This window comes from Sinocyclocheilus anshuiensis, unplaced genomic scaffold, assembly GCF_001515605.1.
Source record: "Sinocyclocheilus anshuiensis isolate Anshui unplaced genomic scaffold, SAMN03320099.WGS_v1.1 scaffold542, whole genome shotgun sequence".
Classification (NCBI taxonomy): Eukaryota; Metazoa; Chordata; class Actinopteri; order Cypriniformes; family Cyprinidae; genus Sinocyclocheilus; species Sinocyclocheilus anshuiensis.
This window is the reverse complement of record NW_015547685.1, coordinates 284610-300456: the sequence shown is the minus strand read 5'-3', so window position 1 is coordinate 300456 and position 15847 is coordinate 284610. Positions and strand designations below refer to the sequence as shown.

General features: G+C 37.7%; 3 protein-coding genes across 4 annotated transcripts in view; all 3 read right to left on the bottom strand.

Annotated features, from left to right (window-relative positions):
* LOC107703238 (ZZ-type zinc finger-containing protein 3-like) overlaps positions 1-3597 on the bottom strand; it is a 14389-nt gene extending 10792 nt beyond the window's left edge. For both annotated transcript variants that reach the window (XM_016505785.1, XM_016505784.1), the window contains exon 1: positions 3362-3597. The gene's annotated coding sequence lies outside the window, so the exon portion shown is untranslated. The remainder of the gene's footprint in view (positions 1-3361) is intronic.
* Positions 3598-4960: 1363 nt separating this feature from the next.
* LOC107703239 (ubiquitin carboxyl-terminal hydrolase 33-like) lies at positions 4961-7554 on the bottom strand. Its single transcript, XM_016505787.1, has 3 exons — positions 7457-7554; positions 7192-7260; positions 4961-6152 (listed from the first exon to the last, which is right to left on the bottom strand). Exons 1-3 carry the CDS (start codon positions 7503-7505, stop codon positions 5995-5997), a joined length of 276 nt encoding a protein of 91 aa, XP_016361273.1. The 5' UTR covers positions 7506-7554; the 3' UTR covers positions 4961-5994.
* Positions 7555-7625: 71 nt separating this feature from the next.
* LOC107703237 (ubiquitin carboxyl-terminal hydrolase 33) overlaps positions 7626-15847 on the bottom strand; it is a 33360-nt gene continuing 25138 nt past the window's right edge. Inside the window, exons 18-24 of the mRNA XM_016505783.1 lie at positions 15121-15247; positions 12197-12366; positions 11657-11738; positions 11462-11570; positions 10027-10129; positions 9762-9830; positions 7626-8722 (exon numbers count right to left, since the gene is read on the bottom strand). Coding sequence (XP_016361269.1) covers positions 8565-8722; positions 9762-9830; positions 10027-10129; positions 11462-11570; positions 11657-11738; positions 12197-12366; positions 15121-15247 — 818 coding nt within the window. The 3' untranslated portion in view covers positions 7626-8564. The remainder of the gene's footprint in view (positions 8723-9761; positions 9831-10026; positions 10130-11461; positions 11571-11656; positions 11739-12196; positions 12367-15120; positions 15248-15847) is intronic.

Genomic DNA, 15847 nt, shown 5'->3' with positions numbered 1-15847 from the left:
TTCAAGTGCAAAAAAAAGGGGGGGGGGGGTGAATTTGTGTCACACCGGTTCTGTTCTCAAATGAGTTATGATTAATTTAGTCCCTTTAAATAGCATTATCAGCCAAAACATATCAATCTTTATGGAATAAAATCAGCTAATAAATGAACATTTGAACTCTAAATCTTAAAAATAATAAATTACAAATGGAGATGTCAATTTTGACCTCGTTTAGTTTTAACAGAACCAGAATCTTTGGATTTACAGCCTGCTTTAGTTAACACTAAACACACAATTAGTGGAATCACTCAGACCCCAGCAGCCCATCTGTGCAGCAGCTCTTATTGTTCCTATGACAGCCAATGGAGATGCTTCATGCCGTCTGGTATTGTCCACAGACAAAACTGGACAGTTAAAAGCAGAAAGAGTAATTCACATATTATGTACCCATCCTCATATTGTTCCAAACCAGTGTGCTGTTCATCTTTTGGAGGGGATACTAAAAAAGAATTAACAAAGTAGTCTATATGACTTGTGCTCTATATTCCAAGTCTTCCCTACTTGGATTGAATTTAATTCAGGATCCAATGGCTTGTCTCATTCGTTTACAACACATCAATGACGTCAATGCTGGCAAAGCACATAAAAATGCACCAATTTTGAATGTGAACATGAAGGTAAATAAGATTTAAGCTAAGGTCTTTAGTGAATGACAGCATAAATAATGACAAATTATTTTAATTTCAGAATTAACTATTGCTTTAATACCGTTATAAGCCTGCAGATGGACATTAGCTATGCCCTACAGTTACTCAGTAAGACATTGGTGATGCATGATGCCTCAACCAAGAGGAACTGTACAATAAACTCTATATGGAAACACGCTGCAATTAATTTACTAATAATTCATTTTTAGGGCGGCAACAACTAATTAATAAAAACGATAACTGATCATTTTTTGTTAATTATCTTTTATTAATCAAGTCTGCACTATGCAAAGAAAACATCTGCCAGTCAAGTCACAGCAGTGAATAAAACAATTCGACAAACCGCATCTGGGAAAAAAAACGAAGAACATAAACTAACCTGTTGCGGGAAAAGTGCACAACCTAAGTTGTCCTAAATGTCAGAATAAGCCATATTAAGTGCTTCAACAAAAGCATATAGAGCAGCTTGCCCTATCAGGCCATGTGTGTGCTGTTTAATGGGCAATGTGCACAAACTTACATTTTTCTAAACTATTTCTTGTTAGGCATTAAACATAACATTCAAATTCTCAATTTAACAAACGTAATTGTATTTATTTTTTGAGACCAGTGACAGCAAAGGGTCTACTGTAATGGAGTATAAATGTAAATATGTTCACATGTGTTAATGTGCATTCCCCTCCTACCTTGCACCAGTTAAAGTCTGTGCTTTTTTAACCTTTTTTGCACATAATGTTTGCACAGCCTACATAGCTACATTCACTATTTGTTTTCATTGCCCTTAAACGTAATATTGTTTTGAGAACAACATTTGACAGTAGACTTGTGCCGGTATTCGGTAATGCGATATATTATGGTAATTAATATGCACGATATTGTTATCGTGGGCACTTCTAAATACCGTGAATAATTATATATATAACAAATTATTCAGAATTTTGAATGCATTTTAAGAATACTTTTCCCATAAACTGGTCAAAATGCACAACACCGCTGTATGTTGCCTGAAAGACGTGTGCGCACTCTGATGTAAATAAACGCGGACGAGTAGCACATGGCGGAACATGTGAGAGACGCTCTGGATGAAAGCGCACTTTCACTCTCTGACAGCAGATGGCGCTAAACTGCAGAAATAATAATAATAGCATTAGCAATTAATCGCAACATGAAAATTTGATACCGGCATATCCCTATACAGGATGTGAAATTTTGGAAGCATTAGATTAAAATGTATTATTAAAATGGTTGTTTTGGGATTATTGTTTTTTCATCCAATGAATCAAAGAAACCATGGAAAGATTATAAACGACAGATTTTGTCCTATATCACACCTTGTGTAAAGAAGACCCAGAACAGACACTACTACCAACAGAAGCTCATCCCAGAATGGTGGATCACCGCCAGCTGCCCCCAAACTCGCGCAGACTGCTTTTATGGAGCTGAAATATGACGTTGCTATTCTGCTCGCGCTTTGCGCCGCACGCGTTACGAATTTAAAACTTCCTGAATAATCGTAGAGCTCGCGCGCGTGGCGAAGAACTTTAAATTGACACGTGCTCGCCAATGAACTATCAGAAAACACTCCAGCCCAGTCCAAATGACAACGCGGAGGAAAGCACTCGCCCTCTGCATGTTCTCTAAATTGCTCGTCTCAGTGGTTTCAGAGAACCCAGTTTGGCTCCGTGCTTGAAAAATGATAAACCCTCATTAAAAACCTGTTCTCAGAATGTGATGTTTTCCCCTGAAACGGGTTCGCCTTCATAAATCGGACACACTGTCTTAAGCACTGCTGCAGATTATTAACTCGCCGTTATTTATCTAGCACAGTCGTGAGAAGTAACATTTTCTCCTTCGATTGCATTTAACGGGCCTCTCCGGCAACACCGCATCCGCGGTTCGGCATGATGTGCAGCCCCGGCTGCCTCCCAAAACACCCCGGTGCAAGTTTCTCCAGCTCCGGCGGCTTCTGAGCGGAGCTCACCTTCTGAATTAGTATCTAATGCAACACGTCTGCTCCATGCATTTCATAAAACATGTTTTAAAAAAAATGATTTTAAGACACAACTAACCGTTTAACTGAACAAAACAAATGTGTCCGCAGGGTTTTATTAGCTCACCTGCTAACTACTGCATTCACAGGGTGCGCAATTGCACTCATTTTGCGCTACAATTAATAAAATACATTTATCGTGTAAATGGCCACGCAACAACGAGAAACAAACAATTCGGTTTCTTTCTTTTTTCCACAACTCAGTCACTAATTAGCATTTTGGCTAAGAGCGCTAATAAAGATGATACATTTAACATGCTAATGCTAACGAATTTGGCGCACCCTATTTAACGCACATTCATAACACTTGTTAGCGAACGGAAAAATGGTTGTTTCCCCGTGTCAAATAAACGCAAGCAGCAGAGCAAGTGAGTAAATGACTTTTGAAGATAAAAGGGCCTACATGTGGAAGCTAACAGGCTAGCGTGTAACAGTGCAGAGGAGCGGGGGCAGCGTGAACATACACTATTGATCAGCCGCAACAACTTTGCCGCTCGAACCCTTAGAGCCGGAGCGGTTCCTGAACCAGAGTCTGCTTTAACTTCGAGATAAAGTCGGGGAATTGGACTTGAGTGACGGATAATTCAATGTAAAAGGGTTTATGAAGCTACAGAATTACACTTACCTCACTTCCGCAAATCGTTTGCTGCACATTCGGCAGCCGCCATGTTTTTTTTCTCCCTCGGTGCTGCTGTGAATGTGAATCCCACAATCCCGCTCACTGCGATACTGTACAGGACAGCAGCCGCGGCCCACACGCTCGCTGCTTTCATAATGACCGGCTCTCAAGAGCTCTGCTGTCAGCGCTGATCCGACCGACCGTTTCAGCCTGATGATGAGCAGCATATTGTACTGAAGAATGCAATATTGTGTCCTATTGATCTGTCTACGCGAATGGAAATAACGGCTAGATTGCACCAATCAGTCATTCTTGAGAAGTGGGACAAAACGGTGCAAAATTGAAAAAATAAAACCTTGTACTCAGACAAATGAATCTACATTTTTATATCTTACATGTACTAAGCTACTGAGCTATGCTTTGATACAACCTCCCAACTTTTCTCTTTTTTAACAAAATGTGCTTTTTTACCTTGGACTGTGTAATGTAATTTCAACTTTATCTTTAACAGTATTCAAGATGTTTTTAACATTTCAAAACACATTCTGGTGTTAGCAGACAGATTACACTTTCACATGTGACCAACAATTACACAACAAAAATAAATGAGAAAATTAAATTGAAGGTGATAATTGTGTTAAATACATTCTATTATTAATCCCTCATGACATTTAAAATGAAAAATATTTGTATTTTTTAAAGCTAATAGCAGTTACCCTTGCTGGACCTGTTTTGTCCCCCGTCTCAAGAATGACTATTTAGGGCTCAGTAAACTACTTTAATTGTATGTCAAGTTGAGGTCGATGAATTAAACTCACAGTTAAAAGAATGCCTTGAAATATAGTAACAGTGATGACACTGTCTTACAGGTCAAGCATTTTCTACAAGGGGTTTTTAAAACTGAGACCCCAGGGAGTGCTAAGGGGTCAATGGGAATGTTAGAGAAAAATAAAAATAAATAAGATTGAAAATCATTTAATAAGTTATTTAAAAAATATATATATATATATATATATATATTCAAGTAAAATAATATTAACAGTACAGTACTATAATGAATAGAAAATAAATGTAATTTGATTAAAACTAAATATTTTACAAACAATATTTTGGCATGTTTATAATATCAATTTCTACAGTATAAATATACAAAAGAATATATATATATAGATGGAATTTACATTTTAGGATGGAGGTCTCTTGCACAGGGATCATTAATTTTGTGAGTTTGTGGCATGTAAAGAATTGAAAAAACCCTCTTCTACAACTGAATCTTGCAAAAACATATCCTGGTCATATTTCACCCCAAAACCAAACATAGAAAATTATAAAGTATGTTACATAAATAAATAAAAATTTGTTTATATTTGGTAGTCATTTGTATTTTAATACCTTCATGCTAACTTAAAAATCACTTGCTAACTTAAAAATGCATTACTGTAATGAGCACTTGGGTGGAAATGTGCTTATTTGTCCTGAAAATAACATCAAAATGTCCAAAAAATGTCCTGTATTATTTTCTTATTTGATTTTGTGTTTTTGTGAAATATATCCATTTACAAAGCAATTTAACAAATATCAATTTCTTAAGTTTCAGATCATAAGAATGATGACAGATATCGACAGCACAAGTTTAGGATTTAATAGTAGCCACTCAGATACAGCTTTCATCTCGGCGGACAATTAATATTGACAAATGACTTCACATCCTTCTATACATTAAATAATGCCTTGAATGTACACATGAGGCAGCAGGATTTAATTGATCGGATTTCCTTTTACATAGCATTTTTAAACAAGACAGCCATTGGATGTGTTCAAATTGTTTGCATCTCCATGCAACCCAGCGGCACAGCTATGCAGCACAAATAGAAATGAGGAATCGATTTTCTTGCCAGCGTAATGTGCCACATCATTCCTATTAGCGTGCATTCTGCTTAGATTTAGCTTGTCGAATCATTTTCGAGCAAAGAAAACGTTCATGAATGCCAGAATGATCATACCCCTCTGGAATAAATAACATTTAGTGCAGAAACGTGTTCTTTAAGTACTAGTACATTCAAATACATATCGAGCATCAGAGCTGAAGCATGCACGCTTTTGAATCTACAGTACAGTGCAAAAAAAAACAAAAAAAAACAGTTCTTTCCTGAGACTACGTAGCATTTAGTATCCCTTCATACCCAAAACATGAAGATTTCATCCACTAAGACAACATGTTCTTTCATTTTCTTAATTGAGGCAGTACCTCAAAAATATCTAGATGCAGTGGAATTCATTTTCGGTGTACACAAATCATGTTCTATTTGGCTTGGGCGAAGCAAAATCTGTCATGAACGCAGCTGCACATAGAAATCAAATGCATTAATGGACTGTGAAAATGTGCCTTAAGTCTACTTGGTTTCTAGTGTCAAGAGGAAGTGGATATGTATGTTATATACAAAGAAAGCACACTGGAGGATGTTTAATCCATCCATCTGCTATAAAGAACAGTCATAAAGGGTATAGAGAGTGTGGCAGAGATGTGTATGCTGAGGTGAAGCTGTAGGTCCTTTACTTGAACGCTTGGAAACAAAAGTGAAGTGCAAAATAATAAGTGTTTCTAGGTCCCCTTGTGGTCTAGCAGCATCTCAGCAAAACTACACTGAACGCGTCTCCACTTCGATCTTCTCCTCTGCTTGAGAAGTTTCAGCCTCCTGATGGCTGACACTGGGCCGCACGGTCACCACTGGCCCTCCTCCGTAGATGGAATGGAGGAAGTTCCAGGTCTCTTCAGATATCTGACCTGAATCAGCGCCTGTTAAAGCAGAGAAGAAGCAAAACGCATGTTTTTTGAGCAAATGTGTTAATGATGTACCTGAAACAAGTACACTACTGAATGTAGGGCTGCACGATTAATCATATTTTAATCATGATTTCTGCTTCTCTTGACTAATTAAGCATAAAAACTGCAATATTGGCAAGCTGCTTTTTTGTTATTGATCTTGTCTCTACAAGCATTTAAATATTAAGAGCTTAAAACCCCAATCAGAACTTGGATTTGGAAGAATGTTGGTAACCAAACAGCTGACGGTACCCATTGACTTCCATAGTATGGGAGAAATACTATAGAAGTCAATGGCTACCGTCAACTGTTTGGTTACCAACATTCTTCAAAATATCTTCTTCTGAGTTCAACAGACAAAGAAAGTCGTACAAGTTTAGAACAACTTGATGATGAGTAAATGATGACAATTTTCATTTTTAGGTGAACTATCCCTTTAACAGGATTTGGAATTATTTTAATAATACGAATTTTACAGTTTTAGCTTTTGAGAGAAGCTTCTCAAGGTTTTGTAGAGAGTGTGTTAAAGCAACTGTTATGTAAGTTTTTTATTATTATTTTTTTCCTTGAAATATTCATTTCAAAATCATTCTGATAGTAAACTAACATCTAATAAGACAAATGGCTTTTGGTTCTTTCACACAATATGCACAATATACAAAACTACATACAGTTGCTTCAATGTTCATGATGGATATAATAAATCAGGAAACTAGATTGTGGTAAAATAAACCCTGCGTATGAGTTAACATGCCCTTGTTGATTTGTGCTTATGTGAAAGCAAAATAATCGTGATCAGTTCAATTGTGCACCTATAATTGAAATATAAAAGTCTTTCCTAAAAAGACAGTTCAATCAAAAATGACTTAACTTCATGTTATTTAACTTTAAAAATATTTTGAGGAACTTTAGCTTGGTAATACACCGTATTGAGGACGTAAAATGGGTTATGATTTCTGTTTTATGGTAACTTTAAAAGACATGGCAAATGTAAAAAAAAATAAATAAATACCTGGCTTTAATGTGATGTGTCCATTTTTATTTACAGCAATCTTGGAGTTATCAATTGGTCCTGGTGGGTCTGAAAAACACAAGACCATCCATCAACAAAAACACACCAAATACCCCAAACAAAGGTGAAAAGCAAACAAAATCTATAATGAAATTCTTCAAGAACTCCTTAGTCATCAATAACCGCAGGACATAATGCTAATATTCGATTTCAAACTTTCAGATACTTTAGAAGTATCAGCAAGCAGGGATGAGAAATGACTTACCAATGTCCTTGCCTTTGACAAAGCCTTCCCATTCCCGGAACCATTGCATGCTGATACAGTATATCACCACAGGAGACTCCTCCTCCTGAAACGCCTTGTTGAGCTACATGAAGGACAGAAAAGATGGGGAAAGAGAAAAAACACATGAAGAGAAAGAGAATCACATCCTTCTATACATTAAATAATGCCTTGAATGTACACATGTGAGGCAGCAGGATTTAATTGATCGGATTTTTTTCTTTCACATAGCATTTTTAAACAAGACAGCCAACGATGTGTTCAAATGTGCACCTTATTGTTTGCATCTCCATGCAACTCAGTGGCACAGCTATGCAACACAAATAAAAATGAGGAATTGATTTTCTTGCCAGCATAATGTGCCACATCATTCTTATTAGCGGTGCATTCTGCTTCGATTTAGCTCGTCGAATCATTTTCGAACAAAGGAAACGTCCATGAATGCCAGAATAATCATACCCCTCTGGAATAAATAACATTAGTGCATGTGTTCTTTAAGTACTAGTACATTCAAATACATATCGAGCATCAGAGCTGAAGCATGCACGCTTTTGAATCTACAGTACAGTGCAAAAAAAAACAAAAAAAAACAGTTCTTTCCTGAGACTACGTAGCATTTAGTATCCCTTCATACCCAAAACATGAAGATTTCATCCACTAAGACAACATGTTCTTTCATTTTCTTAATTGAGGCAGTACCTCAAAAATATCTAGATGCAGTGGAATTCATTTTCGGTGTACACAAATCATGTTCTATTTGGCTTGGGCGAAGCAAAATCTGTCATGAACGCAGCTGCACATAGAAATCAAATGCATTAATGGACTGTGAAAATGTGCCTTAAGTCTACTTGGTTTCTAGTGTCAAGAGGAAGTGGATATGTATGTTATATACAAAGAAAGCACACTGGAGGATGTTTAATCCATCCATCTGCTATAAAGAACAGTCATAAAGGGTATAGAGAGTGTGGCAGAGATGTGTATGCTGAGGTGAAGCTGTAGGTCCTTTACTTGAACGCTTGGAAACAAAAGTGAAGTGCAAAATAATAAGTGTTTCTAGGTCCCCTTGTGGTCTAGCAGCATCTCAGCAAAACTACACTGAACGCGTCTCCACTTCGATCTTCTCCTCTGCTTGAGAAGTTTCAGCCTCCTGATGGCTGACACTGGGCCGCACGGTCACCACTGGCCCTCCTCCGTAGATGGAATGGAGGAAGTTCCAGGTCTCTTCAGATATCTGACCTGAATCAGCGCCTGTTAAAGCAGAGAAGAAGCAAAACGCATGTTTTTTGAGCAAATGTGTTAATGATGTACCTGAAACAAGTACACTACTGAATGTAGGGCTGCACGATTAATCATATTTTAATCATGATTTCTGCTTCTCTTGACTAATTAAGCATAAAAACTGCAATATTGGCAAGCTGCTTTTTTGTTATTGATCTTGTCTCTACAAGCATTTAAATATTAAGAGCTTAAAACCCCAATCAGAACTTGGATTTGGAAGAATGTTGGTAACCAAACAGCTGACGGTACCCATTGACTTCCATAGTATGGGAGAAATACTATAGAAGTCAATGGCTACCGTCAACTGTTTGGTTACCAACATTCTTCAAAATATCTTCTTCTGAGTTCAACAGACAAAGAAAGTCGTACAAGTTTAGAACAACTTGATGATGAGTAAATGATGACAATTTTCATTTTTAGGTGAACTATCCCTTTAACAGGATTTGGAATTATTTTAATAATACGAATTTTACAGTTTTAGCTTTTGAGAGAAGCTTCTCAAGGTTTTGTAGAGAGTGTGTTAAAGCAACTGTTATGTAAGTTTTTTATTATTATTTTTTTCCTTGAAATATTCATTTCAAAATCATTCTGATAGTAAACTAACATCTAATAAGACAAATGGCTTTTGGTTCTTTCACACAATATGCACAATATACAAAACTACATACAGTTGCTTCAATGTTCATGATGGATATAATAAATCAGGAAACTAGATTGTGGTAAAATAAACCCTGCGTATGAGTTAACATGCCCTTGTTGATTTGTGCTTATGTGAAAGCAAAATAATCGTGATCAGTTCAATTGTGCACCTATAATTGAAATATAAAAGTCTTTCCTAAAAAGACAGTTCAATCAAAAATGACTTAACTTCATGTTATTTAACTTTAAAAATATTTTGAGGAACTTTAGCTTGGTAATACACCGTATTGAGGACGTAAAATGGGTTATGATTTCTGTTTTATGGTAACTTTAAAAGACATGGCAAATGTAAAAAAAAATAAATAAATACCTGGCTTTAATGTGATGTGTCCATTTTTATTTACAGCAATCTTGGAGTTATCAATTGGTCCTGGTGGGTCTGAAAAACACAAGACCATCCATCAACAAAAACACACCAAATACCCCAAACAAAGGTGAAAAGCAAACAAAATCTATAATGAAATTCTTCAAGAACTCCTTAGTCATCAATAACCGCAGGACATAATGCTAATATTCGATTTCAAACTTTCAGATACTTTAGAAGTATCAGCAAGCAGGGATGAGAAATGACTTACCAATGTCCTTGCCTTTGACAAAGCCTTCCCATTCCCGGAACCATTGCATGCTGATACAGTATATCACCACAGGAGACTCCTCCTCCTGAAACGCCTTGTTGAGCTACATGAAGGACAGAAGAGATGGGGAAAGAGAAAAAACACATGAAGAGAAAGAGAAAGATACCATTACCTGAGTGTTCCTTCGTAAAATATCATCCTACCTCACTGCAGCCAAACAAACAATTACACGAAAAACTGAGACAGAAACTCTGTTCCAAATCTTAGTGAGCTACATTGCTGTCTACGGCTTACAATAGCGACTGCTTCCTATAGGGCCATTCACACAGAACGTGTTTTTGCATTCTACTGCACTGCTTTTCTATTATTTTTCTATGTGAACATGCACTAGTCAGAGACCTTTGATCGTTGCACTCGCAACTTGAGTTTTTTTATACAGTCTAACACTTCATGTAAAGTTAGTCATTGTTAGTCATTGTAGTCATGTTAGTCATTTTATAGTACAAGTAGTGCGAGTGGTGGGTTCACCAGGAATGCATCTATATTTAGACGTTATTAATCATAACAAGAAAATAATTATCGGCTTCAGGGCTGTAACAACAAATTGATAATAATCTATAATGGAAATAGTGGACAACAAATTTGATTGATTAATCGTGTTTGTGCACTGTGAAGTGAAATCATTCACCAATCACAGCTCTTTACAGTAGGGAACAATGCATTTCTCTGAAGAAAACGCATATGAAAAATAGCAGAGGTCACTGTGACTTCTGATCTCATTCTGAGAGGGTGTTTGTGGTGGTGGTGATGGAGGGGGTGGGTGTGTGTCTGTGCACACATTAAGAGGCCAGATAACAGTCTAGGCATTAGACCAACCCAAAACAATGAGACGCTTTTCACTCTACATGTCCCTTTAAAGGGATAGTTCACCCAGAAATGAAAATTAGCCCATTATTTACTCACCCTCAAGCCATCCTAGGCGTATATGACTTCCTTCTTTCAGATGAATCCAATCGGAGTTATATTAAAAATTGACTTTGATCTTCCAAGCTGTTTAATGGCAGTCAGCGGGTGTTACAGTGCTTCAGTCCAAAAGAAGTGGAATAAAGCGCATCCATCCATAATAAAAAGTGCCTCACATGGCTCCAGGGGGTGAACAAAGGCTTCCTGTAGCAAATCGATGTGTTTTTGTAAGAAAAATATCCATATTCAAAACGTAATAATCACTTTAATCTAACTGAACTGCAACAGCCGCTGACTGCCATTAAACAGCTTGGAAGATCAAATTAAATTTTTTATATAACTCCGACTGGATTCGTCTGAAAGAAGAAAAGTCATATACACCTAGGACGCCTTGAGGGCGAGTAATTCATGGGCTAATTTTCATTTTTGGGTGAACTAACCCTTTAATCTACGATGCCATTGCGACTCCTACCCGAACAAACATGTCCAGCTCATTCTTGTGGCGTTTCTCCAGCTTCTCGATCTCGTTCTGGCAGGTGTGGCAGACATACAAGTGATTGACAGCAGGGCCGCCTCCGTACCTATTCAACAACGAGCCAACAATTAGCATTTAATAAGAAGCTCAACTTCCAAAGGAAGTTATAAAAAGAGCAGTGACAACTCTTACCTGCTATACAGATGATCCCATACATTTTGGGGAAGCATCATAACCAGATCGTCAATAAATGAGGCTTTATTTGGAGGAACACCTGTTGTAGAAAGAAAAACAAGAGGTCATAATTTTAACCACCAAATAATTTGTTTATCTACTCAAAAATGGGCATCTGTACCCTGAAAGTCAACATGAAACAGCGTGCAAGAAGATTTATAAATAATTCATAGGGAACTTCTTGTATCTTTGTTCCTGTCACATCTTTTCCTTCAAATTCATTAGACTCAGTTCAAACAAATCACATCAAGGGGACAAAAATGCTTTCTTAAGAGATTCACATTTTTTCACTGCCCTCATACTGCACTTTTTAAGTGGAAAGGAGAGGAAGAGAGTAAAAACAAACATAATCAGTGAAAAGGATGTGGCGGCACTTGACCTCTGTAATGCTGGTAGAATCTGCAATTATATCTGGTGTGGAGTCATATCTGTGGTGTATAAAATACTTTATAATGGTCAAGTGGGAAAGGCCCAGATCTTAATAAGAGTGGTCCTCACCTCCGTGGGCACACAGGAAGTCATGGTTGGAGATGGGTCCTGGCTCAGCGAAGGTTTTGAACTTGTTCAGCCACTGGCGAGAAATGTAGAACTGCAGGAGGCTTGGCTCCATCATGTTGAGCAGACTGGACACCTTCCGCCTCTCCTTCTGAGTCTCGTCGTTACTCTTCCTGTTACACACACACACACACACACACACACATACATACACACACACAAATGACATCAGCGCCATTTAGCAACTGTCAACTCACATGCTTCACCACAGCACTGAGATTTACAGTCAGACTCGAGGCCGTTTGCCATGCTCAACATAACCTTGAGCTTTTCTGCCTAAAAGAACAGATGCATCTTAAATCATTGTTTGTTCATCCCTAATTCAGTGAAGATCCCAAGATAACAGCTCTGAGTATTCTTCTGTAATGCCTGATGAGTTTGGAGAACACCTGACAAGACAGCACTGAGATTTACAGTCAGACTCGAGGCCGTTTGCCATGCTCAACATAACCTTGAGCTTTTCTGCCTAAAAGAACAGATGCATCTTAAATCATTGTTTGTTCATCCCTAATTCAGTGAAGATCCCAAGATAACAGCTCTGAGTATTCTTCTGTTGAGTTTGGTGAGTTTGGAGAACACCTGACAAGAGATCAGAGACCATTCCTTCATACAGAATCTCTCCAGATTCACAGCTCCGTGTTGATGCTTCTTCTCTTCAGTTCACCTCACTCATTTTCTATAGGGTTCAGGTCAGGGAACTGGGACGGCCATGGCAGAAGTTTCACTTTGTGCACAGTGACACATTTTTGTGTTGATTTTGATGTTTGTTTGGATAATTGTCCTGATGGAAGATCCAACCACGGCCCATTATACGATTTCTAAGAGGCAGTCAGGTTTAGATTTTTAATCTGTTGGTAATTGATAGAATCCATGATGCCATGTATCTGAAAAAGACGTCCAGTGCAGAAAAATAGGCCCACAACTTTAGAGGGGACCTATTATGCCCCTTTTTTCAAGATGTAAAAGAAGTCTCTGATGTCCCCAGAGTGTGTATGTGAAGTTTTAGCTCAAAATACCCCACAGATAATTTTTTATAGCTTGTTGAAATGCGGCAAAACACGCAGTTTTTGTGTTTGTCCCTTTAAATGCAAATGAGCTGGTGCTCCCGCCTCCCTTTTTCGAAGAGGGCGGAGCTTCAAGATCTCATGCTCTGGCATACCAATGCTGGCCTTTGCAAATAAACATTCCACTATTAGTACAAGCCTGTTATCTGTACAGAAAATGTACTCGGTTTAAAAGTCAGTCATCTGATTGTACTGTGCATAATAAATGCATGTTTATGAATTACACAGATGGGGAGCATGCGTGATAAAAATAACAACATAGCTAGTCTCATGGTGCCTTTGCATGCTATCACAAACTTTATAAGTCCCACTTGTTCGACAAATTCAAGCGGTCGACTTCACATTGCTTTCATATGCAATTTTTAACTACCACATTCCTATTTACGATCATTCTGGTAGCACGCAGTCCGACGTAAAATGATTAGCATAAACATTTAGGACTTTTCCGTTTTTTTTCCAGGACATTTCCTTCGAAAATGAAATTTAACCACCGCATCCTCAGCGGTCTATGGAGACTCCTATGTTCGTTGGTGCATCCTGAAACACGACACTTGTACTGCCTCTTTGGCGCTGACACTGCATCTCCAGCAGCTACAGCAAGAAAACAGTAATGGTGGACTGCTGCTTCTCACTCAGGGTGGTGTGTATGCTAATCGGGCAGAGATCGTCACAAATGGGCGGGAATTTTTCCCTACGATGACGTTGTACGCAGGGAGAAATCTGGAACCGCTCATTTGGAGAGACTATTTATGATTTATTGGGATTATAAAAAAATGAGTGGGCAGTTTTTACCACTATAGGCTGGTTGTTTTCACACACTGCGGCCACACAACTGTGTTCAAATACCTTATAAAAGTGATTTTTGCATAATAAGTCCCCTTTAAAGATCCGGCAGTATATTTAACCATGGGCTTGGGGTACGTTGTATCACTGTTTGCACTAAACCCATCTGGTGGGTTTGCTCCCAAAAAGCTCTTTTTTAGTTTCATCTGACCATAGAAGCCAGTACTGTTTGAAGTTCCAGTCGTGTCTGACAGCTGAATATGCTGGAGTTAGTTTTTGGATGAGTGAAGATTTTTCTTGAAACCCTCCCAAACAACATGTGGTGATGTAGGGGCTGTTTGATTTTTTTTTAACTAATGTCTGCATTTTCTCCAGCAGTGATCCTTGGAGAGTCTTTTGCCACTCAAACTCTCCTCCTCACTGTGTATTAGGTCGATATAGACACACATCCTCTTCCAGGCAGATTTGTAACATCTTTAGTTGATTGGAACTTCTTAATTATTGCCCTGATGGTGGAAATGGGTATTTTCAATGCTTTAGCTATTTTTCTTACAGCCACTTTCTATTTTGTGAAGCTCAACAATAGGGTTGGAGCTGAAATCTGCAGGACAGTGGCCCTCCAGGAACAGGTTTGGACACCCCTGCACTAGGTGCTCCCGGACCCCAGTTTGATTTTAGGTTATATTAAATAAAATAAAATAATAATAACTCCAAAACATTCTGAACGTAACACAGTTAGCACAAACAAATTTTTGAAAGAGGAATGTCATGAGTTATTAATTGTAATTAATTTTAATACATTAAAAATAAATTATAATATACAATTTTTTACATTTATTGCTTTTTATATATATTAGAAGTGATATCAATTTATTGTTACTTAATATATGATAATATTTATATGGTTATAAGTTTATAGGTTGTATTTGTAAGGTTATATGGCAGGGAGGTTAATAGCATTAGGGGTTAGGAGTAATAAATAAATATTGGTACTTCATATCTGTTTATGTATGTTCTTACTTGTAAAAGAGCACATATGCCTCAGCGTTTTGAACACAGGACTCAGACACCTCAGTAACGCTCTGGTCATCAAACTCGTACCACTGCTGGTTCAGCTCGTTCCGACAATAGGCAATATAGTGGCCACCTTGAACAAAGCAAAAATCACATTAAATATGTGGCGCTCAAGTATGCAATGTGAGTTTGAGTCAGAATTGATCATTTTCCTGATCCCACTGCCACATCTTAGTTTATCCTGTTTTTTGCTATATTATTGAATTAATATTAATGGCACAAAATGACTACAACTTCACCACCTGAAACCACTTACATATCTCTTATAGTAATGTAAAATAAATCACATTAATTTATTAAATTCTGCATAAAATTATTTATAAATTATTTATAAACAATACTTAAAAGGGTCATATGATGCGATTTCAATTTTTCCTTTCTCTTTGGAGTGTTACAAGCTCTTGGTGCATAAAGAAGATCTGTAAAGTTGCAAAGACTAAAGTCTCAAATCCAAAGAGATATTCTTTATAAAAGTTCAGAGTCAGCCACACCTACCTAAAACGGCTCGTTCTAACACGCCCCCACATGTCTACGTCACTATCTGGGAAGATTTGCATAACGCCGCCCAAATGTTCACGCAAAGAAAGAAGGCGTAACTTTTATTCTCGCTGTAGTATTGTTGTTGCCGCCGCCGCCATGTCGTGAAGGCACTGTGTGCTTCGTTGTGAAAGCG